Source organism: Balaenoptera ricei, chromosome X (assembly GCF_028023285.1).
Source record: "Balaenoptera ricei isolate mBalRic1 chromosome X, mBalRic1.hap2, whole genome shotgun sequence".
Taxonomy (NCBI): domain Eukaryota; kingdom Metazoa; phylum Chordata; class Mammalia; order Artiodactyla; family Balaenopteridae; genus Balaenoptera; species Balaenoptera ricei.
This window is the reverse complement of record NC_082660.1, coordinates 29398141-29425825: the sequence shown is the minus strand read 5'-3', so window position 1 is coordinate 29425825 and position 27685 is coordinate 29398141. Positions and strand designations below refer to the sequence as shown.

At 37.2% G+C, this 27685-nt stretch overlaps 1 protein-coding gene across 6 annotated transcripts in view; it reads left to right on the top strand.

The window, feature by feature from the left end:
- DMD (dystrophin) overlaps positions 1–27685 on the top strand; it is a 2476968-nt gene that overhangs the window by 1824174 nt on the left and 625109 nt on the right. For all 6 annotated transcript variants that reach the window (XM_059910880.1, XM_059910875.1, XM_059910877.1 and 3 more), the window contains one exon: positions 8646–8763. In XM_059910880.1, the coding sequence (XP_059766863.1) occupies positions 8646–8763 (118 nt within the window). The remainder of the gene's footprint in view (positions 1–8645; positions 8764–27685) is intronic.

Sequence of the window (27685 nt, the reverse complement as noted above, 5' to 3'; positions counted from 1 at the left end):
ATAACCACTAACCTGTGATAGATTCTTCTGGTGCATAGTAAGTGCTCAATAGCAAGTATTGTTGTTGTTGTTAATATTATTTCCCACTGTATTAGTTCTTTATGAGTCTTTAGTTTTTGCTAGATTATGAGTTCCTTGAGAAAAGAGGCCAAGTTTTATCTTTCTATGTGTATTAGCCGAGTGCTTGGCATTTGCAGGTTAGTAACTGTGGGATTAGCTGTTTCCCAGGTATTTCCCAAGGCCACCCTAGCCTTAGGTAAAACTAATACTTAGCTAAAACGGGAAATGGAATTTGAGATCCCAGTGGCCATTATTGTTGCCGGAACCACAGGTTCCCCTTTTGGTCCCAAATTATTTTCTCAGATGATTCACCACTTTTGGGATAGGTCAAGTCCCCTGCTTCACTTCTCCTACAATCACAGTGACTTTGCTTCCCCAATAACCATTGGTAGTAAAAGGGTCCCATCTCAGAGGACAGCCAAGTGTCCTGTTCTGTTTTTCTTGACCAAAAGGTATTTTTTTCCCCAAATATGTATCTTTTAGCTTCATGATTGCTCCTTACAGAAATTTAGAACAAGTTCTCAGGAACTAAGCAAGAGGCATTTGATTGACATAATTTGCATTTAAGTGTGTTATTCGCCATCACTTCAGGCAAGATACACAACTATTATTCTCTGCTCACTTCAGGGTTAAGGTCAGGATTGGCTACATAATTTGTGAGCCCCAATGACAAATGAAAATGCAGGGCCCCTTGTTAAAAAATAATAAAGAATTTCAAGATAGCAACAGCAGCGTAAACCAAGTAAGGGGCCCTTCTATTTGCAGAGCCCAGTGCAGCCACTTTTAAGTTGCATGCCCGTGAAGCTGGCCCTGCTTGAGGTCTCTGCCTACCCAGGGCAATTCTGACTCAGAAAGGCTTTACTTTTTTTTTGTCTTAGCTTTGCTATCTTCCGTAGTCAGAAAACTTGCCCCAAAGTTCCTTTTGTCATGTCTTTCAGGATTCCTGGTGTCTTGCTTTGATATCCCAGTGTTCTTGAGCTACAGGCATAGAACGGAACCATCCCCATCACCATGGAACACATATAAATAGTCTTGTTTTCCTTCAGTTAACATCTGGGCTCATTGAAAATAATGGTCATGCCCTTTAAAAAAAAAAGTAGCAGTGGTTTTTAATACAGCTAATTAAAAAATACTAATTCACTTGAATCTTAAGAGTTATATTACTAATGTCCAGAAATTGTGAACTATCCATCCAGGTGGTAATATCATGGAGTCGCCATATTATGTGGATCTGAAGAGCTGATGAGAGGTTTAGGGATTAGAAGGGCAAAAGTGGGTGTGTTAGTTGGGGCCTGAGTTTAAACGTCCCAAGACAGGATTAAACAGGAAATTATTTTATTAGAGAAAATATCAATGTGAAAGGAAATAGACAGGAAGCCAGGGAAGGTGGGACAGCCATTAGACCAAAATGCAAGTCTGACACGAAATGAAGGAAAAAGGGAGAGAAAATTGGGTAGAAGTACCCCAGTGTACAGTCTGAGGAAGGTTCAGCAAAGCTGTCGGGGAGACATGGAGCTGCAGTCAGCCAGAGGAGCCCCAGCTCTCCCAAGAAAGACTCTGCTTTAGTATCTTCATCACATTCAGTCATTGGTGGGGAGCAGTCTGTGGGAGGCTTGGCTTCTTCTCTCCAATGTAGTGATGGATTCCCAAATGCAGCAGCTAAAGTCCTCAGTCATTTAGATCTCAGTCATAAAAGGCTTGCACTTTCTCGGGGCCACCACAGTGGGTATTAGCAGCAATGGCACTTAAAGACGTGAAAGCGTAAAACTACTAGAAGAAAACAGGAAGAAAGCTTCTTGACATTAGCCTAGGCAATTATTTTTTGGATATGACACCAAAATCACGGGCAACAAAAGCAAAAATAGACTAGTGGGATTGCATCAAACTAAAAATGCTTATGCACAACAAAGGAAAAAATCAACAGAATGAGAAGGCAACCTATGGAATTAGAGAAAGTATTTGCAAACCATGTATCTGATAAGGGTTTAAGATCCAAAATGTATAAGGAACTCATACAACTCAAGAGTAAAATAATAATAATAATCAGATTTAAAATTGGGCAGAGGACCTGAATAAACATTTTTCCAAAGAAGACATCCAAATGGCCAACGGGTCTATGAGAAGGTGCTCAACATCACTCATCATCAGGGAAATGCAAATCAAAATCACGGTGAAAATTACCTCACACCTGTTAGAATGGCTGTGATCAAAAAGACAAGAGATTACAACTGTTGGTGAGGGTATGGAGAAAAGGGAACCCTCATACACTGTTGGTAACGAGGTTCCTCAGAAGATTAAAAATAGAAATACCATGTGATCCAGCAGTCTCACTTCTGGGTTTATATCTAAAGGAAATGGAGTCAGGATCCCAAAGAGATATCTGCACTCCCATGTTCACTGCAGCATTATTCACAATACCCAAGATATGTAAACAACTTAAATGTCCATCAGTAGATGAATGGATAAAGAAATTGTGGTATAGGTATATATACATTAGATATTATTAAGCCTTAAGAAGGGGGAAATCCTGCCATTTTTGATAACATGGATGAACTTGGAAGACATTATACTAAGTGGAATAAGCCAGACACAGAAAGACAAATACTGTAAAATCTTACTTATATGTGGAATCTAAAAACAGTTGAACTCTGAGAAACAGAGTAGAATGATGGTTGCCAAGAGCTGCGGGATAAGGGAAATGGGATGATGTTGGTCATAGGCTACAAACTTCCAGTTATAAGATGAATAAGTTCTAGACGTCTAACGTAAAGCGTGGTAACTATAGTTACTAATAGTGTACACTTGAAATTTGCTAAGAGCATAGATCTTAAGTGTCCTCATCACACACACACACACACACACACACACACACACACACACACACACAAGGTAACTATGTGAGATGATGGATGTTAACTAGTTTGATTGTGGTGATCATTTCACAATGTATACATATATCAAAACAAGTTGTATACTTTTATATACAATTTCTATTTGTCAAATCTACCCAAATAAAGCTGAAAAAAAACTTTAAAAAATGGAGCTTAGGCACACAAGAAAATTGTGTAATTTAGATAAAGAAGATCTGAGAACCAGCTCCACTTCTTTCAGAAGACTCTCCTTGACACCCTAAATTTGGTTAGATATCTCTGCTGTATGCTTTGATAACTCCCTGTGCTACCCCTATTGTAATACTCACCTCAGTTTATTATAATTGATTATTTACTGCCTCTCCTCACTACTAGTTCATTTTTCACTTGAGAATAATAATTTTTCCTCCTTCACTGCTATATCTCCTATGACTAGCTCAATGACTGACATAACATAAATATATAAAAGTATTTGCTGAAACCCAAATTGGGGTACATTCTACAAAATACCTGGCTTGTATTCTTCAAAATAATCAGTGATATGAAGTTCAAAGAAAGGCAAAGAACTATTTCATATTAAAGGTGACTAAAGAGATAGGACAACTAAATGCAATGCATGAGGCTGGACCAGTAAATGAAAGGCAATTAAAGGAGTAATTTTTATACTATGAATAAAGAATGTAGATTAGATTATAGTACTAAAGCCATGTTAAATTTCCTGAACTAGAATTTGAGCTGAGGTTGTGTAAGAGAATGCATTTGTTTTCAAAAAATAAACACTGAAGTATCTAGGAGTAAAGGGCATACTATCTGCAGATTATTCTCAAATGGTTCAGAAGAGAATATATATAATATTACATACACAGATATTATGTGTATATGTAATGATAGAATGATAAATGATAAAATGTGGCAAAATATTAACAATTAGTGAATCTGGGTGAAGGGCATGTGTGAGTTCTTTGACCATTCTTACAAATTTTCTGTAACTTCTAGATTATATAAAAGTAAAATGCTTTTTTAAAAAGTATTTCTTGAGTGAATGAAAGACAAAAGGATAACCACAGTTAGAAGGTGCTTGTGAAGAAGTTGCCAACCGAGATGCTGGTAGAACATTCAGAGAAGTAGAAAAGTTATGCCCAGCAGGAAAATATCCAGGCCAGTTTAAATGTAAATGAGAAGTGAGGAAGTGGAGGACAACAAAGACAACTTTGGGTTTAGCCAATCTATTTGGAGAGGCAGCCGAATGCAAGAATAGAAGCCAGAATTAAGGCCCTCCGGGAGGCAGTTGAAAGCTAGACAGATGATTAGCATCAGCATGGGCAAATCTCTTTCAGTTACTAGAAAGGCTACAATTTAGGACCTACCTGACTTAAATGCTTATTTTCTTCCATACATAAAGTAGTTCTGTAAACTCTCTCACCTTGTCAATCTTTAATGTTAATTTTTTAAATTGTAAATAAAAGACTATAAGGTCTCCATTTTTACATTACATGTAAGTTGAATTCATGCTTATTTCCTGAAAATGGCAACAAGCGAAAATCACCATGGTCCTTTGTTCTAAAGTTAACTATGTGAAGATTGTTGATTTTTGTAGAAAAATACTAAAAATGTAACAAGTTTCTGGTTAAGGTCTAAGACATATAAATACTAAATATTCAACTACACATATAGAGTTTTCTATTTGAGTATTATTTAGGTAGTATTTCATTTTAACAAATAGCATTATGAAGTGTAATTCTTTCTAAGAGCCTAAAATGACCTACTTCTAGTACGCATGGCTCCATTGGTTAACTCCCTTTTTCATAGAATTGCTATTTATAACCATTTCTGTCAACCCTGGGGAGACTTGGTAGGATTAACGACTTTTGATTCACTTTGTATTTGAAGATTTTTTTTTTCTCCATCTTTGCTCAGCTAGTGGAATCCATGATGAATTCTCATCTCCAAGGGGTAAGCTGTTTTTAGTAAAGCCCGGTAGCTGGCTTATGACTCCTTAGAAATAGCACTGATTCCTTTCTTCCCTTGTGTTTGTTTCTTCCAGAATGATAGATCCCTGTAGACGTGCTGAATTATCATGCTTAGGTACTGTTAAGCATGTAATAGTTCTAGTTTTGTTCACTTAAGTTATAAGTATGTGAGCTCATATCAGAAAAATAAGCATAATTAGCATTCTACTTGTTTAGTATGACAAATATAGACCACTAAACCTAGAATAAAGAAATTGAACAATAGAAGACAACTGGAGGTCATATGAGGATGAAGATTAGAGTAGAAACAGTGTTTCTGAGAGAGTAGCATCTGGTATGAGCACCAGATTGGGGGCAGAGAACAGAATTTTGTAGATGGATATTTTGGAAGTGGGTAGTTTGAGTAATGATTAGATGTAAGGTGTTCTCTCATCTGTGGGTGGCTCAATGGAATAGAGATGAAGGTCATTGTATTTGAGAAGTTATGGGATTATAAAATTAAAGAAATTGTAATAGCAAATAGAGTACACTCAAAAGAAAACCAAATGAAAAGAAAAAATAATTGTTCCTCTCATTGCGTGCATGTGTCCTGTTTTTTAACAAGAAGGTATTTCAGTCACTGTTTGCATAAAGCTTAACAAAAAATATTAAATGAAGCCATATTCAGATCCTTCCCTTTATTTCTGGAAGGGAAATTGAAGAAGAAAATTCCCATTCTGGTCTACTGAGAAACCACTATTTAATTAGCATATTAGCATCTCATAAATTCCATATATATACATACACACATAATTATTATTATTGTACATTTTCTTTTTTGAAGTGGACGTTTGTATGTGTTGACCAAAAAGTGGGATAAAGTTACAGTTTTGTTTTGAAATCTTTTAGAAAGGCATAGTTTTATTGCAGTTGTGAATCTCCTTAGATTTTTAAGGAGGCTGCTTCCAAGGATGTCATTAATAATCTTCTCAGGTGCTTATAAAGCATGTGTCTGTCAGCAGAATTAGAGAATTACCCAACTAGAGAACAGGTTTCACAGTACCCTGAGACCTATTTTGTTCATTGGAGAGGAAAATGGCTGGTTTTAAGTCTAAATTGACATGCTTGCTAATTTCAGCAGTAAAAGCTGTTCATTGTGGTCAGGTTTAATTTAGAGCCTGGTAAGGTTCAGATTAAAGTTGATCAAGTTACTTCTACAACAGACTTCTTAAACGAACTTTATAATCCTAAAAGAATGGGAAAAGTATAGCCATCATTGGGTTATGTATCCAGAATTTAGAAGCAAAGAATGGCCTGGTTGTTTGAGGGTGGATTAATATTAAATCAAAGAAAAAATGATGATAAAGATAATCTTTGCTATATAAAAATTTCCAAGTATCAGAAAACACAAAATTTTATTTAAATTGCATAAAACATACCTAATGTATTCATTCACTGCTATATCCATAACACCTAAAACAGTGCCTACACTTGATATTTATAAAATGAAAAAGGTGAGTGAGTAAATGAATGAAATTGTGTACTTTGCTAGCTATGTGTATATAGAGGGGAAGATTTGACTTTATGGTTTCTGGGTAAGTCTGTTTTTTAAAAATGTATTATTGAATGTATTAAACATTTAAAAGTCAGGAATTCCAAAGTACCTTCTGAGCTTGCTGTGTCACAGGTGACCAGAGTGTAACATTCTAATCCTGGAAAACATCTTATTTCGTAAAATCTGTCTGCTACTATATGGTTCCTACTTTAGAATTTATTCAGTACTCTCCAGCTGACTTATGCCACTTACGTCAATAGCTGTCTTTGGCAATTTGTTCCATATTTCAAACACACTTTTGTGTAAAGAAACCATAAAAGTTAGAAACCTGAAAATTGGATTTTTCTTCTGAGCAATCACAGCTTACAAATGTGGAAAATTTGTTAAAAGTTAACCCCTCCAATTTTTCAATAGAGAGGGGAAAACGCTCAAAATAGATGTGTGATGTTTGGATAAGTTCTTCCCATTATCTTAACACGACTAAAAGCAATTGAGCTCAAATCACGAGGCCTATCTCCCTACCTCTTCACAAAAAAAATACTACAGAATGATCAAAATTTGGCCTTTCTAAATACAAAAGTGTTTAGAAAATCAGCACCAGTCAAAGGGCATAGTAGATAACTGATTTTCATAAACATTACCATCTACCACATTTCACCTCTTCACTTTCATTGGCCTCATGTGGTAGTAGAAAGAGCATAAGATTTAAAACCATAAAGACTTCTGGCTTAGTTATTAGTGTGGTTATTAGGAGACTAAAAATGAGAAAACATGTGTAAAACATCTGCCACATACTGGTTTTAAACTAATAACAACCAATAAAATGTATTCAGTTTTAGTACAAGAACAAGGAAGATACCTTACTTTTCCTGAAACTTCTTTGTAAATATCACTGGGATTTGTGCCCTTAGTGTAGAGAGAGTAGATGACAGAGTCAGTAGATGGACACTTGAGGGAAGGAGGACGTTGCTACCCATAATTAAATATATACTGTATGGTCAGACCACTCAAGATGGCTGTTCTCTTGCTCTCAGTACATCCCCTGCCCGACCAGTGCCTGTTTCGCCTGTATCTTACCCACATGACTGACCTTCCTGCCTACTTGCCCCAGGCCCCAGCTGGTGATTGTTTTCATCAAAGGGGCGGTGAGGGGCGTGCCCATCTACTGGTTTCCCTGGTAACTAATGAGCCCACCTGATGTCATTTCCCCTATAACTGGCCATCTCCCCCCCACTCCCCCACCGGGAATGAAGACTGCCGCCATGTCCTGCCTGCCGTCCGCTACACACGCTGGGGTGTTGCCTCCAAGACCTTCCTTCAGACAGGTCAGCTCCCCCATCCATTAAACCATTGATGTCTCTGTTGCTGACTCCGGGCTCCTTCTTCAGTCTTGAAGCTGGGCAAACACAGACCTTGTAGGCCTGCCGGGTGCAGCCCAACATATATATATTTGTTGACTTCATTGTCTTTGGTACTTTTATTATAGCAGTGTTAAAGTCAGTTGTAATACAGAATACAAATATTAACTTCTAGCCTGATGCTTTCCAAACTTGCCTGATCATAAAAATGAAGCAGAGAATTTGTTAAAAATGCAGATTTCCAGCCCTCCTCCTGCCATCTAATTCATTCACTCTGAAGTGAGGCAAAGGAATCACGTGATTCTTACTAGAGTCGATTTTGGGGAAAGACTAATTTAGCTCATCTACATCACCTCATTTTATAGGTGAGGAGTTTCAGGTACAAAGAAGTTAAGTAAGTTATATCTCTTAAATCACTTCTCTGCTTTTTCTGTTTCTAAAATATACACCTTAATTTTGACACTGCACAGAATGAGATTACAGGTATAAATAGCTGTCTTTCTCTTAAATACATTGTCATAATTCAAAATTACATTTTTTTACTCATGGCACTCATATGTTGGTTTAAGTAAACCCAGGTACTCTGAAATGACTCTGTCTAATCTCTTAAATAGTAAAGCAAATCCATAATCAAGATTTTCACTTGAAATATTTTTGGTATCTAAAAATGAAACACATTTCTTGTTAAATTGTTCTCTGTAAAGCCTTACACATTAGAGATTTATATCTAGTAACATCTTTTTTTATTTCTAAAAGTGCTTTGGTTGGTTTGAAAATTACACTTTACTTTGTATTCCATAAAAGGAATGCACAGTGCTGGAGAACCTCAATATTGTTATATCTGTTCCTTCAGGCAACACTGCAGGATTTGGAACAGAGGCGCCCCCAGTTGGAAGAACTCATTACTGCTGCCCAGAATTTGAAAAACAAGACCAGCAATCAAGAGGCTAGGACGATCATTACTGATCGAAGTAAGTCTTTTCGTTAACGGGCGCGTGAAACTTAAGGAAACAAGTACGAAAAGTTTCTATAATGACTTAAGTTCATAAACCTCCATCACGTTTGTAAAAATAGTCTAAACAGTTGTATATTAAAACTATTGTAACTAAGATTTTTGGTCCATAATGTTATCTTTCAATAACTGAATGTAATTCTGTGGAATAGAGAAAATATAATTTTCATCAGTCCAGACTTGTGTAGTTGCAAAGCATGGCGGGGGGCTGCTGTGGTGAGCATGGCTGTGGCAGAACATTTGCTCCTCACTTGTCATTTATCTGGGCTGGCATCCGTGGAGATGCCATTCTCTTCCCTCATATCCTTGTTTGTTGGTTCAAGCAGGCAGTTGCTTCCTGGACCATCTTTGTTTCCTGTCTGCAGTGGCACTTTCCGATCTAGACGTCTCTCTGCTGCTTGGATGCCCTCATTGTGTAATATCAGAGATCGTTGTACCATTCCTCATGCCATACTGGGGTGGGTGGGAACTTTGAGAGGCTGTTTAAGGCCCATCTGCCTAGACATTGCACCTACTCTTCTTTATACGGCATGATTCAGAGTGACTGTGCATGAGGTCAGGAAGAGGGATAGAGGGAAGGGTATGGGAAACTGCTTTCCATCCTGTTTTCCTCAGAGGCTCTTCTCAGAAATAAGGCCCAGGTCACCTCTGCTATCAGATTCTCTTGGATCTCCCTGGGTTTCCTCCCTTCCTTCCACCTCCTTTCCCTCCAGGGATACATATCAACATTAAATTTTCTTACTTCCCCTGCAATGCCTGCTCGTTTCCCCTCCCACGTCCAGAGGAATCTTTTCTAGTGCAAGAGTAGGGAAAACCTTCGTTTAATCATCTTTTTTTTCCTTCCAAAGCTTTTGTCTTATACCAGGCCTAGGCTTTTGAAACTTAAAAACCAAGAGTCTATGTCTTCATAATATACATTCTGTTGTGTCAGCACTTCCCTAAGGAAGTAGAAGCAGAATGTCTGGCTGCCAGTATGTTGGGGGAGGGGAAAGAGTAACCAGAATCGAAGGTTAATATTTGGAAAATATTATTAGTCATACTTAACATTTATTAGGTAAATAGTGATAATAGCTCTTATTTTTTTGAGTACCTCCCAGGTATCAGGCAGTACGTGTGTGTGTGCGTGTGTGTGTAAAACCTTTACAAAATCCTGTCAGCTAAATTTCATAATCCCCATTTTATAGATGAGGAAACAGTTTCTGAGAATGGTTAACTTGTTCAAGCTTACAAAATAAGCAAAGAACAGAGCTTAGAATTTGCAAATGTCTCTTTCTGGCTTAGAAGTGTGCGTTCCTTTAAGAATGTTTACCACGTCCCACCTTGTTTTGATGTTTTTGTTAATGACCTGAATCACTAGGACTAGGACTAAAGATGGTTTCAGTCTGCAATTATGGACGTTTGATTCACTTCCTGGAGACATTTCCCCTTTCAGTTGTAGTGAATATTAGTTAAAATGGACTCTTCTTGATTTTGAAATTTTAACTATTGTTGATTAAACAATGTATTTGGATATATGCTAATGTATTAGTTAGGTGGCAGTAGCCACTGTAACAGGTAAGCTCTCAAATCTTGCTAGTCTACCACAGTGTAAGTTCACTTTTTATTCTGGTGTATTCCAAAGTAAGCAGCACTTAATGAAGTCATTCAGGAGCCCAAGCCCCTTCCAACATTTGTGTCCAGAACATCAAAGTGTTATGCATTTAATGGGCAGGTGAGGAACGAGTATTGACCATTGGAATTTATTATGAGCCAGGCCTGGAAGTCGTGCACGTTACTTTGTTCATAGTCTGTTGGCTGGAACTTGTCACATGGCCACATCTAACTGCAAGGGAATCTGGAAAATAATGTCCAATGTTGAGCCCAGGAAGAAGAGAAATTAATTTGGCAAGAAACTAGTCAGTCTCTTCCACAGCTAATTTGGACAAGAATGCACTTAAGTTCTATAGTTCTGTGTAATGTATAGAATGCCATTTCTAAAACCAGCAATACAAGAGCAAAATTGCCTTGTAATGACCAACATAGATAGCTGTCCAACTGATATAGTGGAGTGTTCCTCCCTCAGACTGGAACCATGAGGCTTCCCCAACCAGGTTGATACACACAGGCCTAAAAGTGTGAGTGATTTATGAGACTGAATTCCCACTACACAGTTAAGTGCTCTGTTTCTTGCCTGAGAAATATGGAAATTGGGCTAAGATGTTTATACAAATCCAAACATACTATATAGAAAGTCATTTGTTATTTTACCAATGAAAAAACCTTCTTTTTTCCCCCAAGAGGAAAATAACACTCATTTGTTTTACAGTATCCATTCAGCTTTGTCTAAACATTTTCCATTATCCCTTGCAATCTCTTTTAAATATTGTATTGACTTTTTTTCATGATGTAGATTAAAATTGAGTGACTGGAGGGCAGGTTTGTATATCTCTGCTAATATCCAGTGATTTGAATAGTTCTGCTTTTCTAAGCTTTTGTCTTTTAGGAATGAATGCCTTTATGAATATTTGCAGCATAGTGGAAAGATTCCAACCCAAATGGTCCAAAAAAGCATTTTCTTAAAATCAAGTGTCTGTTGAGACATGTCATGTTTCTTATTTAGAGCCTAAGCCAGAATCTTAGTTCTAAATATGCCTGGAGCCTCTAATGCTGGTACCAGGATAATTCTGACAAGATATGTTTATCTAAACAATGTCATTTGCAGCCCTGCTATACTTCAGTTTATCTCTCCATTTGAAATCAATAAAATGGGATGGAGATTCAGTACTCGTAAAGTTTCAATTGTGTTCAAAATAGAATTTTTCTTAGTATAGATTTGGTTTTCAGGGAACGCGTAGAAATAAGATACTTGCTCATAAAATTGTATTTTCTTATTTGAAGATTTCAGTATTCCTTTTTTATTGCCCTGAAACTTCTAGAAATACTTAAAAAGGAATCAGCTAAATAAAGAAAAATATTCAGTAAGTATATAGTACTATATTGAAACATGGTTCCCTCCTTGGTAAATCCCAGTTCATAACTTTGAACAGTTGGGGAAATCTGTACATAGTTATTATATTCTGTCAAGAGAAAAGGCCAGTAAAAAGCAATTCTTCTCTACTAGTAGCTGGGGCTGCAAAATACCAACCATGTATCACTGTATAAAACTGTTTCCATGGTATCTGTTGTTTTCAGGTGATTATATTGATGGAAATCATGTTGTAATAATCTAGGTGAAAGAATAAATTTCATTCTAAGAGCATTCAGGTAAAAAATTCTCCTCACTGCTTCTGATGGTCAAACTGCTCATTTTCCTTCAGTTGCTGAATGTGTCAACCATTCCTGGTCATTTTCTTCTGTAAAATGGCTAGGTCAGGAGATCAAAAACTGATAAGAAGGATTTAAAATTGCTTCCTTGGAGGTTTCTGAATTATGCAAAACTCGTGTTCATGTCCGTTACTACTGCAAATCTTAGTACCATAATACCTCTCATAGCAGTAAGGAGGATATGGAAAAAAAGAACTGCTCTCTTATTGTTCTGTTTATTCCTCAAATAATATTGGTGAACATGGCTCATCTGACATTTGTATCTGAGAACCTTGCTTCTGTAGCTTCTCCCTCCATAATCCCCACCATTACCATTTTAAAGATCTGTGGCAATAGCACATACAGGTTTTAAGGGCAAACTGCCTGGGCTGGCCACTTAGTACTTTTGTGACCCTGAACAAACAACTAATCTCAGTAAACTATCTGATTTCGGTTTCCTGCTCTATAAAATAAGATTACTTCTGTCCACCTCAAGGTTGGGAGAATTAAATGAGTTATTACATGAAGAGCACTTAGCTCCTGGCCATAGTAAGAGTTCAGTGAATGTTATCTCTTGTTGTTTTAATTATAATCTAATTGGGTTGTTTGAATGCTTAGTGGGAGAGCATTTAAAGCATTTAGTAAGCTCTTAAGTAACTATCTGATTTTTCCACTACCCACCACACGCCCCCCAAAAAAATGGAGAGAGAGTTTTAGAAGATCAAAAGGAGAAAGTTGCTTTGGAAAAGATGGAATAAGATATATAAATAGAATTAAACAAATATTTGGAAAAGCCTTCATGTGAGTGATACTACAAAAAGCAAGGCAATTGATGTAAGCTATTTCCTTTTCAGTATTTACTGTAACCTTAGGAGGTGGGCATTATTATAGAGACAGAAAACTGAAGCTCAGAGAGCTTAAATAACATGCCTGGGGTCCTAGTAAAATGTCATGCAAGGGACTAGGATTTAAACTGATGTCTATATAATTCTAAAGCCTGAGGCACATCAAATAGTAAGGGCTTGTTAGTCAAAAAATAGAAAGATTTATTTGAGAACTTAAAATATTAGGAGTAACCTCAGTTTACTATAATATGAATATAATGTTTTACTGCTCCCATTTATATTGTTGTCTTCTATGCATTTGCATGTCTAATTATAGGATTGTCTCTTACATGTGTTGGAAATGTGCAAGATAGTGGACCTCAGTAATCTACTAGCTGTTCAACCTTGACCAAGTAGATTCACTTCTCTAAGCCATGGTTCCGTCATCTGTCATGTGGGGATAATAATAATACTTAAGCTGGTAGGGTGATTATAAAGATAAAATTACATGATGTTTCTAAAGTGAAGACCTGGCACATATTAGATGCTCATTAAATGGTAGATACTATCAAGATGAGATGAATCTGGTACAGAGGAACTGGAGCTGGGAGAATATGAAGGGGAAATAATATATGGCCTTTTATTATCTAACGCAAGGGTGGAACTTCTAAAACAAAATACCAAGTGTTAAGAGAGAGTTGTTTCTTTTAAAATTATTTTTTCAGCAAAGACTTTTTCAAACTAGTCCAAAATTCTTTGAGAAATTTGGTGACATCATATAAATTTTAAGAGAATGAATTTGTATCGTATTGCTTAAAGAGCTGGTGTACAGGGCTGTAGAGAAGAGAATGCTCTACTGTATGAGAATGAAAATACTCTCACAGGATTTCTGAATTAACTGACAGTTTTTTAGCAGCTTTGTCAACCCATCATTCATTGCTGCAACCAAATGTAAGAAATACTTCATGGTGAAATAAAAAGACTGTTATTCTCCACATTTTTATGAAATCTCTATTGCTAATGAAATGCCAGCCAGTATCTTCCTCTCAGGTATTGTCTAGTAGAGAGTTGCTTATTTTAGAAGAAGTGGAGTCAACCATATAAATTTCCTTCTTTTGACATCTAGCACCTGCTGTCAACCTGTTATAACTACAACAGCTCTCAAAGTTTACATCCACCAGGATGCCGCTGGCAACCCAAGAGTTCAGTTCAGTAAATATTTGAATGCTTACTCTGTGCAAGTTAACATCAGAGGTGATGGAGGGGATACAGGGAGGAATGATTCAGCCTTTGTCTTAAAAGAGCTAACAATCAAATGTGGGTATTTGGAGAAGTATATCCGGGCAAGGCAGTCTACGGTAAGTACTTCTGTAGAGAAGTATTACAAAATGCGGAGAGAGCGCGTAAGGGAAAGGGAGATTGGATCTGAATGAGGGGGTCCTGGAATGCTCCCAGGAGGTTAAATTTTGTCTAAAAATCCTAAATTTGATTAGTATTTTGAAAAGCAGAAAGAGGTTGGAGAGGGAAGGATATTTCAGGAAAGGATGACAGGAGAATACATAATTAGACTTAGGTTAGCAATGGTGCGACGGATGAATTTGTAGGAGTGTGTGTGTGTGTGTGAGTGTGACCACATATGTTGTGGAGGATAAGACAGTAAATGAAGTCAGTGAGAGCATTAGGAGCCACAAGAGCCCGAACTAGAGCAATGGCAGTGGAGTGAAAAGAAAGAACTGAATTAAGATATGCGGTGGAGCTAGCATTAACAGTATTTGGACATTGATTGGATGTGTGGAATTGAAGATCTAAGAGAGTGCTTACCTCTTAAGATTTTGAGATTCAGTTCTTTGGAAGATGGTAATATCATAACCAGAGACAAACTCAGGAAAAGGAGTTGAGTATGGGTGATAAAATAATGTGTTTAAGATACAGCTGATGTCCAGAATGAGAAATGGTTGAAAACACAAGAGGAGATTTCAGGGGTGAAGTTACTTCTACACAGATTTGGAAGTTACCTGGAGTGGTTAAGCTTGCATAGAGATGGCGTGTCAGGTGAAAAAAAGCAGACCTAAGGAAGAGCCTGGAACTTGTCTTACATTTAAGGAATATGTTGATAAGAAGAGTTAGCACCACCCCTCCCAGTGGCAACTTGCAATATAGGTGCATTTAGACAAACACACACTGAAGAGTGAGTTTATAGGTTTTGCACTGTATTTTGTTTTCTGTATCTTCTGCAATCCAACCAGTCTAATAGTGTAAGTTTTGGTGCAGTGGACCTCAATGTTATACCAAGGGTTAAACGAATTATCACTTCCTCAATCCTACTGCAAAAATAAGAGCTTTACTACATTCTGTCTATTATTATTATTAATCTTTTCTTCCAGTGTTGTTATTTGCTAGGAATAGTAAGTATATTAGTCAGCATTCTCCAGAGAACTAGCATGCGCTCTCTCTCTCTCTCTCTCTATATATATATATATGTATAATATATATGCATACATATTTATTTATATATTTGTTTATGTTTATTTAATGCACACACACTCATAAAGAGCAAAAGAGAGAGAGATTTTAAGGAATTGGCTCATGCCACTGTGGGAACTGGGAAGTATGAAGTCTTCAGGGCACACCAGCAGGATGGATACTTAGAGAAGAGTTGATAGTACAGTTTTGAGTCCGAAAGCCATCTGGAGGCAGAATTTTTTCCTTTTCTGGGGATCTCAGTCATTTCTTTTAAGGACTTCAACTGATTGGATGAGGCCCTCCCACATTATGGAGGCTAATCCGCTTTACTCAAAGTCTACAGATTTAAATGTTAATCACATCTAAAAAATACCTTTACAGAAACCTCTAGGATGATGCTTAAATAACTGGGCATCGTTGTCTAGCCAAGTTAACATATAAAATTAACCATCACAGTGAGGTTCATAGTGCCATGTGTTTCTTCACATATAAATTTCATGATTCCTTTAATTTTCATTAGTGTCCATTCAATAGGGTACCTGGAAATATATATTACAAAATAGAAAAAAAATAGAAATGATCTTTAACATCTTGATAAATTTCAGAGCTCCATTAGAGTAATTATAACTCATACATTAAATTTTTTTTACCTATAAAAAACAGGTGTATGTGTTTTTTCTTTATAGAATTTTTCTTATGTTGTGTTAAACTAATACTAAATATCTATGATGAAATAATTCTACTTTAATGTATCTCATTTTTAATTTTATAAGAGATTAATATCAAAATATATTTGAAAAGGATTTAAAATCCAAATTAGCTGCCATGACTATATATAATTATTAATCTTTCATGTGAGTATGTAATCGGAAAAATAAATAAATTTTATTTAAAGTGATATAGCTACAATTATGAACATAAATAGTGTTTTCTACTAATTGCTTTTTTAAAAAATTTATTTATTTTATTTATTTATTTTTGGCTGCATTGGGTCTTCGTTGCTGTGCGCGGGCTTTCTCTAGTTGCAGAGAGCAGGGGCTACTCTTCGTTGCAGTGCGCGGGCTTCTCATTGTGGTGGCTTCTCTTGTTGCGGAGCACGGGCTCTAGAGCGCAGGCTCAGTAGTTGTGGCACACGGGCTCAGTAGTTGTGGCGCATGGGCTTAGTTGCTCCGCAGCACGCGGGATCCTCCTGGACCAGGGCTCGAACCTGTGTCCCCTGCATTGGCAGGCGGATTCTTAACCACTGTGCCACCAGGGAAGCCCAAATTGCTTATTTTTTTCATTATGTTTCTTTCTAAGGGGAAAGATTTGGATTAGCAAATATTCTATTCACTCTATTCAGTTTAAAAAACTGAATACGATGAACATAACTATTAAATAAACCAATTAAATAAAATGATTTTTTTCTTTATGATATAATAGAATAAAGATGGTGATGAATAAATATAAAGAATCTCACACTCAGACAAAGTGAGCTGATAAGACAAATACAAAACAGAAAGAGATGTGCTCACAGGGGGAATTCCAGATTTCCATAGACTAGCATTTTCATCTTATGGCATACTGGGGCATTGCAACTAAAGACCTGAATTTCTCTTATATTTTGGTACCTCTGGGCATAGGGAGGGCTGTTACTCCCTGGTGTACCATGCACTTTAGATGAAGCTAAGCCAAGGGTTAGATATGTGCTATGGACTGCTCCTAAAAGATTCCCTCAGCTCTCCTCAGGTGTTGGAAGAGTGTAGGGGTTATTTGAGATCTACCATTTCTTTCTTTAACAAATGCCCTCATTAATCATTTGAAGCAGCGTAACAAATTGTTTGCCACTAGTCTTTATTCTGCTGTACCTGCCTTAAGGGAAGCATTCATGAAGTAAGGAGGATTAATGGATTGTGAACTTTCTGCATGCAAAGGACAGAGCTGGGCTCATTCTACTTTAGCCAAGAAAAGGAGTTCGTGGTTACCTACTGCTGCAAAACAACCCCAAAACTTAATGCCTTAAAACAGCAACAATCATTTATTATCTCTCACAGGTTGTCTAGGTTAGGAAATCACAAGTGACTTGGTTGAGTGGTTTTGTCTTGGGGATTTCTCATGAGGTTGCAGACAGTAGTCACCTGGGGCTGCAGTCATGTGAAAGCTTGACTGGGGCTGGAGAATTCACTCCCAAGGTGGCTCACTCATGTTGTTTGTGAGGTGGTGCTGTCTAGCTGGTTCTTCTCTACATGAGCTTCTTCATGGGACTGCTTGAGTGTTCCTGCAACTTTGTGGCTGGCTTCAAGAATAAGTAAAGCATGAGTACAAGGCAGAAGCTATAATGCCGTTTGTGACCTAGCCTCAGAATTCATACTATAACCCACCAAGACTTTTCTATAGCTGCTGGACATGTTGATAATTATCTCAGATCCACTCAGCCTAGCTCCACATGGAGAATATGGGTTTTGGAAAGAAAGCTCTTGAGTTTTGGAGGCCTACCAGAAAGACCTAGGCAGCTAGCAGTTGGTTGTGGGATGATGATGATGATTACTTTTATGTTTGTGAGACAAACACGTAAGAATGTCTTTCCTTAGATTCATTCTAAGAGTAATATGGTGCTAAAAGCAATGAATCTAAGATGGGAAGATGTGGTTTAAGTCCTGGCTCTGCTGTTTAATGACAACAGGACCCTTGGCAAATTATTTAGTCTCTCTGACCCTTTGTTTTTTCATCTGTAAAATTGGGCCCTGATGCCTTCTGTACCAGATTGCTATTAGGATTAAGTGGAGTGACATCAGGAAAAGCCCTTTTCAAATGGCAAATCACTACAAAAATAACAGTGTCTTGGTCATCTTGGGCTGCTGTGACAAAATACTATAGACTGTGTAGATTAAATAATATACATTTACTTCTCACAGTTCTGGAGGCTGGGAAGTCCAAGATCAAAGTGCCAGCAGATTCGGTTCCTGGTGAGAGCCCCTTCCTAGCTTTCAGAGGGCCAATTCTCAGAGAGCAGAAAGCTCTGCTCTCTCCATCTTCTAATAAGAACATTAATCCCGTCATGAGGACCGACCCTCATGACCTCATCTAAACTTAATTACTTCCCAAAGGCCCCATCTCCAAATACCATCACATTGGGCATTAAGGCTTCATTCAGCATGTGAAAATTGGGGGGGCACAAACATTAAGTCCATAACATTCAGCTGTCTTCATCTTTGACAGTTCTGTTAGGTCTGCTAGGTATCAACAATGACAAAGCCCTGCTATAAGTGTAAGAGTTTTTTACATTTAGAAAATGGGTACATGAAGATTGAAAATTGTTCTTCTGTCTATACACAGAATATTTAGTACTTGCTCAAGAAACTTTCCTTCACTGAGAGTGCTGATTCTCTTAAATTCCAGTCAAGGGCCTTGGGAAAAAATAGGTTCTACATCAAGATTTTCTAAATGAAATGCTTTATGATATTTTATTCAGTATTAAGATAAAGCAAAAATATTTATGCAGGACATTCTATTTTTATGGTTTCCAGCTACTGCATAGTCTTTTTTTATTCAAACAGAAAGTCACAAAAATTATAATCATCCTCATCAGTTCACTCAGTCCCATGTAACTATTTTTTTCATCTTGATCTTTTGTTAGCACTTTTATGAATTCATCAGTTTTCCATTAGAGTTCTGAAAATGCTTATTCATTCAGTTCAGCAGTATAGTCAGTTACCAGAAACCTGTGCTTGTCAGAGTCTTTTCCATGAATTCCTTGAAGATAAAACCCTTTTATAGGAACATTTTTGCAGAAGCATCAGAGTACACCCAGAACTGTCTGTAAATGACAAAAGACTTAAAAATGACCACGATTAAAGATTTGATGAAAGTTCATAATAATGCAATTGACAAGGAAATTTAGTTATTTCTGAGATATACATTTTAAAATAATAACTAGAATTATGACTTATAACATTATACCAGAACATATAAGATTTTTAGGAATTTCATGTAATGTCTGAAACATTTATATTAACATATTTCCATACAAATAACCCAAAGAAAGTTTAGTATTAGTTTTTTTTAAATTTTTTAATTTAATTTTATTTATTTTTTTATATAGCAGGTTCTTATTAGTCATCAATTTTATACACATCAGTGTATACATGTCAATCCCAATCGCCCAATTCATCACACCACCATCACCATCCCCATCCCCCGGCGGCTTTCCCCCCTTGGTGTCCATATGTTTGTTCTCTACATCTGTGTCTTAACTTCTGCCCTGCAAACCGGTTCATCTGTACCATTTTTCTAGGTTCCACATACATGCGTTAATATGCGATATTTGTTTTTCTCATTCTGACTTACTTCACTCTGTATGATAGTCTCTAGATCCATCCACATCTCAACAAATGACCCAATTTTGTTCCTTTTTATGGTTGAGTGATATTCCATTGTATATATGTACCACATCTTCTTTATCCATTCGTCTGTCAATGGGCATTTAGGTTACTTCCATGACCTGGCTATTGTAAATAGTGCTGCAATGAACACTGGGGTGCATACGTCTTTTTGAATTATGGTTTTCTCTGGGTATATGCCCAGGAGTGGGATTGCTGGATCATATGGTAATTCTATTTTTAGTTTTTTAAGGAACCTGCATACTGTTCTCCATAGTGGCTGTATCAATTTACATTCCCACCAACAGTGCGAGAGGGTTCCCTTTTCTCCACGCCCTCTCCAGCATTTGTTGTTTGTAGATTTTCTGATGATGCCCATTCGAACTGGTGTGAGGTGATACCTCATTGTACTTTTGATTTGCATTTCTCTAATAATTAGGGATGTTGAGCAGCTTTTCATGTGCTTCTTGGCCATCTGTATGTCTTCTTTGGAGAAATGTCTATTTAGGTCTTCTGCCCATTTTTGGACTGGGTTGTTTGTTTTTTTCATATTGAGCTGCATGAGCTGTTTATATATTTTGGAGATTAATCCTTTGTACACTGATTCGTTTGCAAATATTTTCTCCCATTCTGAGGGTTGTCTTTTCGTCTTGTTTATGGTTTCCTTTGCTGTGCGAAAGCTTTGAAGTTTCATTAGGTCCCATTTGTTTATTTTTGTTTTTATTTCCATTACTCTATGAGGTGGATCAAAAAAGGTCTTGCTGTGATTTATGGCAAAGAGTATTCTTCCTATATTTTCCTCTAAGAGTTTTATAGTGTCTGGACTTACATTTAGGTCTCGAATCCATTTTGAGTTTATTTTTGTGTATGGTGTTAGGGAGTGTTCTAATTTCATTCTTTTACATGTAGCTGTCCAGTTTTCCCAGCACCACTTATTAAAGAGACTGTCTTTTCTCCATTGTATATCCTTGCCTCCTTTGTCATAGATTAGTTGACCATATGTGCATGGGTTTATCTCTGGGCTTTCTATCTTGTTCCATTGATCTTTGTTTCTGTTTCTGTGCCAGTACCATATTGTCTTGATTACTGTAGCTTTGTAGTATAGTCTGAAGTCAGGGAGTCTGATTCCTCCCACTCCTCAAAGAAGTCCTCAAGACTGCTTTGGCTATTCGGGGTCTTTTGTGTCTCCATACAAATTTTAAGATTTTTTGTTCTAGTTCCGTAAAAAATGCCATTGGTAATTTGATAGGGATTGCACCGAATCTGTAGATTGCTTTGGGTAGTATAGTCATTTTCACAATATTGATTCTTCCAATCCAAGAACATGGTATATCTCTCCATCTGTTTGTATCATTTTTAATTTCTTTCATCAGTGTCTTATACTTTTCTGCATACAGGTCTTTTGTCTCCCTACGTAGGTTTATTCCTAGGTATTTTATTCTTTTTCTTGCAGTGGTAAATGGGAGTGTTTCCTAAATTTGTCTTTCAGATTTTGCATCATTAGTGTATAGGAATGCAGGAGATTTCTGTGCATTAATTTTGTATCCTGCAACTTTACCAAATTCATTGATTAGCTCTAGTAGTTTTCTGGTGGCATCTTTACCATTCTCTATGTATAGTATCATGTCATCTGCAAACAGTGACAGTTTTACTTCTTCTTTTCCAATTTGTATTCCTTTTATTTCTTTTTCTTCTCTGATTGCCATGGCTAGGACTTCCAAAACTATGTTGAATAATAGTGGTGAGAGTAGGCATCCTTGTCTTGTTGCTGCTCTTAGAGGAAATGCTTTCAGTTTTTCACCATTGAGAATGATGTTTGCTGTGGGTTTGTCATATATGGCCTTTATTATGTTGAGGTAGGTTCCCTCTCTGCCCACTTTCTGGAGAGTTTTTATCATAAATGGGTGTTGAATTTTGTCAAAAGCTTTTTCTGCATCTATTGAGATGATCATATGGTTTTTATTCTTCAATTTGTTAATATGGGGTATCACATTAATTAATTTGCATACATTGAAGAATCCTTGCATCCGTGGGATAAATCCCACTTGGTCATGGTGTATGATCCTTTTAATGTGTTGTTGGATTCTGTTTGCTAGTATTTTGTTGAGGATTTTTGCATCTGTATTCATCAGTGATATTGGTCTGTAATTTTCTTTTTTTGTAGTATCTTTGTCTTGTTTTGGTATCAGGGTGATGGTGGCCTCATAGAATGAGTTTGGGAGTGTTCCTTCCTCTGCAATTTTTTGGAAGAGTTTGAGAAGGATAGGTGTTAGCTCTTCTCTAAATGTTTGATAGAATTCACCTGTGAAGCCATCTGGTCCTGGACTTTTGTTTGTTGGAAGATTTTTAATCACAGTTTCAATTTCATTGCTTGTGATTGGTCTGTTCATATTTTCTGTTTCTTCCTGGTTCAGTCTTGGAAGGTTATACCTTTCTAAGAATTTGTCCATTTCTTCCAGGTTGTCCATTTTATTGGCATAGAGTTGCTTGTAGTAGTCTCCTATGGTGCTTTGTATTTCTGTGGTGTCTGTTGTAACTTCTCCTTTTTCATTTCTAATTTTATTGATTTGTGTCCTCTCCCTCTTTTTCTTGATGAGTCTGGCTAATGGTTTATCAATTTTGTTTATCTTCTCAAAGAACCAGCTTTTAGTTTTATTGATCTTTGCTATTGTTTTCTTTGTTTCTATTTCATTTATTGCTTCTCTGATCTTATGATTTCTTTCCTTCTGCTAATTTTGGGTTTTGTTTGTTCTTCTTTCTCCAGTTCCTTTAGGTGTAAGGTTAGATTGTTTATTTGATATTTTTCTTGTTTCTTGAGGTAGGCTTGTATAGCTATAAACTTCCCTCTTAGAACTGCTTTTGCTGCATCCCATAGGTTTTGGATCGTCGTGTTTTCATTGTCATTTGTCTGTAGGTATTTTTTGATTTCCTCTTTGATTTCTTCAGTGATCTCTTGGTTATTTAGTAACGTATTGTTCAGCCTCCATGTGTTTGTGTTTTTTACGTTTTTTTCCCCTGTAATTCATATCTAATCTCATAGCACTGTGGTCAGAAAAGATGCTGGATATGATTTCAATTTTCTTAACTTTACTGAGGCTTGATTTGTGACCCAAGATGTGATCTCTCCTGGAGAATGTTCTGTGTGCACTTGAGAAGAAAGTGTATTCTTTTGTTTTTGGATGGAATGTCCTATAAATATCAGTTAAATCTATCTGGTCTGTTATATCATTTAAAGCTTCTGTTTCCTTATTTATTTTCATTTTGGATGATCTGTCCATTGGTGTAAGTGAGGTGTTAAAGTCCCCCACTATTATTGTGTTACTGTTGATTTCCTCTTTTATAGCTGTTAGCAGTTGCTTTCTGTATTGAGGTGCTCCTATGTTGGGTGCATGTATATTTATAATTGTTATATCTTCTTCTTGGATTGATCACTTGATCATTATGTAGTGTCCCTCCTTGTCTCTTGTAACATTCTTTATTTTAAAGTCTATTTTATCTGTTATGGGTATTGCTACTCCAGCTTTCTTTTGATTTCCATTTGCATGGAATATCTTTTTCCATCCCCTCACTTTCAGTCTGTATGTGTCCCTAAGTCTGCAGTGGGTCTCTTGTAGACAGCATATATATGGGTCTTGTTTTTGTGTCCATTCAGCAAGCCTGTGTCTTTTGGTGGGAGCATTTAATCCATTCACATTTAAGGTACTTATCGATATGTATGTTCCTATTACCATTTTCTTAATTGTTTTGGGTTTATTTTTGTAGGTCCTTTTCTTCTCTTGTGTTTCCCACTTAGAGAAGTTCCTTTAGCATTTGTTGTAGAGCTGGTTTGGTGGTGTTGAATTCTCTTAGCTTTTGCTTGTCTGTAAAGCTTTTGATTTCTCCATCGAATCTGAATGAGATCCTTGCCAGGTAGAGTAATCTTGGTTGTCGGTTCTTGCCTTTCATCACTTTAAGTATATCGTGCCACTCCCTTCTGGCTTGTAGAGTTTCTGCTCAAAAATCAGCTGTTAACCTTATGGGAGTTCCCTTGTATGTTATTTGTCGTTTTTCCCTTGCTGCTTTCAATAATATTTCTTTGTCTTTAATTTTTGCCAATTTGATTACTGTGTGTCTCGGCGTGTTTCTCCTTGTGTTTATCCTGTATGGGACTGTCTGTGCTTCCTGGACTTGGGTGGCTATTTCCTTTCCCATGTTAGGGAAGTTTTCGACTATAATCTCTTCAAATATTTTCTCTGGTCCTTTCTCTCTCTCTTCTCCTTCTGGGACCCCTATAATGCGAGTGTTGTTGTGTTTCATGTTGTCCCAGTGGTCTCTTAGGCTGTCTTTATTTCTTTTCTTTCTTTTTTCTTCATTCTGTTCTGCAGCAATGAATTCCACCATTCTGTCTTCCAGGTCACTTATCCATTCTTCTGCCTCAGTTATTCTGCTATTGATTCCTTCTAGTGTAGTTTTCATTTCAGTTATTGTATTGTTCATCTCTGTTTGTTTGTTCTTTAATTCTTCTAGGTCTTTGTTAAACATTTCTTGCATCTTCTTGATCTTTGCCTCCATTCTTTTTCCGAGGTCCTGGATTATCTTCACTATCATTATTCTGAATTCTTTTTCTGGAAGGTTGCCTATCTCCACTTCGTTTAGCTGTTTTTCTGGGGTTTTATCTTGTTCCTTCATCTGGTACATAGCCCTCTGCCTTTTCATCTTGTCTATCTTTCTGCGAATGTGGTTTTTGTTCCACAGGCTGCAGGATTGTAGTTCTTCTTGCTTCTGCTGTCTGCCCTCTGGTGGGTGAAGCTATCTAAGAGGCTTGTGTAAGTTTCCTGATGGGAGGGACTGGTGGTGGGTAGAGCTGACTGTTGCTCTGGTGGGCAGAGCTCAGTAAAACTTTAATCCGCTTGACTGCTGATGGGCGGGGCTGGGTTCCCTCCCTTTTGGTTGTTTGGCCTGAGGCAACCCAACACTGGAGCCTACTGTGGGCTGTTTGGTGGGGCTAATGACAGACTCTGGGAGGGCTCATGCCAAGGAGTACTTCCCAGAAATTATGCTGCCAGTGTCCTTGTCCCCTTTGTGAGCCACAGCCATCCCCCGCCTGTGCAGGAGACCCTCCAACACTAGCAGGTAGGTCTGGTTCAGTCTCCCCTGGGGTCACTGCTCCTTCCCCTGGGTCCCGATGCGCACACTACTTTGTGTATGCCCTCCAAGAGTGGAGTCTCTGTTTCCCCCAGTCCTGTCAAAGTCCTGCAGTCAAATCCCACTAGGCTTCAAAGTCTGATTCCCTAGGAATTCCTCCTCCCGTTGCCGGATCCCCAGGTTGGGAAGCCTGACGTGGAGCTCAGAACCTTCACTCCAGTGGGTGGACTTCTGTGGTATAAGTGTTCTCCAGTCTGTGAGTCACCCACCCAGCAGTTATGGGATTTGATTTTACTGTGATTGCACCCCACCTACCATCTCATTGTGGCTTCTCCTTTGTCTTTGGATGTGGGGTATCTTTTTGGGTGAGTTCCAGTGTCTTCCTGTCAATGATTGTTCAGCAGTTAGTTGTGATTCTGGTGTTCTCACAAGAGGGAGTGAGAGCACGTCCTTCTACTCCGCCATCTTGGTTCCTAGTCTTAATACTGCATAGTCTTGTTTATTACCATCTGTAAGTCATCTAATTCTGGATCACACAAGTGAATCCATTGAGAGTCTCCTATGAAGTCTTTAAGGTAGTGATAGAAACAGTAAACCTGGCCATTGGAATCAGACTTTTCTGTTTAATACAGGAGCCATAGAACTGCTGCCTTGAGCCACAGTTGGCTTTCTGAAAAAACAGAACAGGTGGAGGGAAGGAAAGGCAGAGAGTCATATACCAGCATAATTTCACTTGTTATCAGAAAAATGTGTGCTAAACAACAGAATGTTTGGAAAGATAAAATTGAGTCTCAAATGCACAGAATAAGAATGAGGGGAAAGCACCTCTCTATATAATTAAACAGAAAACTGTGCCATGAGTTGATAAAATCCAGTCATCCTGTAAATGTGAACATCAAGTGTAATTATGCTGAAAGATAAGGTAATATGAACAACATAGGAATATATAGGTTCGAGTTGGCCTTTTAAAACAATAGGAATATATAGGTTCGAGTTAGCCTTTTAAATATATAGGTTCGAGTTGGCATTTTACCAGCTCCTCCTTAAGGATTTGGCGTAGTCTTATCCATTGTAGGGACCACTAAAAGGAGAAGGCACAGTCCTCTTGGACTATAAAATGGGAGAATTCTCTTGATTATTACTAGTACTTGTAAATTGCTCAGAGTTTTAGAACATCAGGTTATGTGTCTCTCAATGCTGGGCATCATGCCAAACATACTTTGTGGCACATAGCGATAAATTAAATGGGAGTAATTTTTTTCTTAGCATCTGGCAGAGCACCCAAAATGTCCGGGTTTCCCTCTTGGTAGCTAGGTATTTTGGTAACTGAAGAAACATTCCAGCGAACTCCAGAATATATGAAACATTTAACATAGGTTAGATCTGTTAAAATGTTTTCTTATTTATTGGCAAAGTCAAATTTTATTCAGATTCTAAAATATCTCATCTTATAAATAATAACAATATTTTAGATCTCTGTTATGTTTTACATGAATTGGACAAAGAACTCTGATACATATATGAGTTGATTTGATTTCTGCAGTATCGCCTAAAGTTGATACAGTTGTTCCTCAGTATCCGTGGGGGATTCACTCGGAGGCCTTGTGGATACACAAATCTTCAGATGCTCAAGTCCCTTATATAAAATGGTTAAGGATGATGAATATAGCAGCCCCTCTGTTTCTGTGGGTTTTCCGTCCGCAGATATGGAGAGCCGACTGTATTGTCCTCATTAAATGAATGAGCAAACCAAGGATGATAGCTATTAATACCTTGTTCAAGGTCAGACAGATAGCAAATGGTAGAGCCAGGATTTAACCCAAGTCTTCTGATTCTAAAAAGGGTATTAGATGGGTGTTCTTTCCCCAAACCTATGCTGAAGGGAAACAACGTTTGAGATTCAATTATTGAAAGTTTATAAATAAATATATATATAAACTAAATAAATGTATATATACAGGTACACATTTATATACATAATTATATTCTTATATATTCCTGAATATATAGATTTATATGTAAATCTTATATGTACTACTGATATATATTTATATCAATTACTTATTAACTTGTGATAGTTTATCTCAATTAAGTTAAAATATATTGGGAATTTATTGAATCATGAGACTTAAAAATCCTTAGAGGAATTCATTCTTAAGCCTTAAGCAAAGTCACCTTTAAAACTTCTTAGTTAAGAAGCCAACGTATGTTTAAAAAAAAAAAAACAAAAAAAACCAAAACCTTTTCGGCAGGAGACTCTATTCCCCTATTTCTCTGATAGTTCAGAGATGGGAGTGTCTGAGGGAGCAGGCCTCTTTCTCATGTTGCCACATTTGTAAGTTACTAAATGCCAGAGGTTAGGAATTCCAAGCACTGTTGTGTCTCTCTGAGGACATTCTCTCCCTAGTATATGTTTTATCTCCCTGACTGAACTGTAAGCTTCAAAGTGTGACTTCTTTATATTTGAATTCCTATAATTCTAACATTTTATTCTGAAAATAACAAGCACACCATAAATACTTACTGATTGAATGAACTGTCTCACAGGGTAGCTGGCAAATAGTGTAAGGCTACAAGCTGACATCATCATCTCCATGATCATGAATCACCATTAGATAGAATTAGCCTGAAGAGATTAATAAAATGCCCTGCTTAAAAAGCAAACAAAAAACAAGCAAAACCCTTGGCAAACACACCGAGACTTGGGAATGGTGAGCGATTTTTTCAATTTTAAGAAATTGAGAGTCTTTTTAATACATTCTCTTATAAACAGAACAGATTTTAAAAGCACCCTGGTCTGATTCTAGTTCACATAATTCATCCTTGCAGA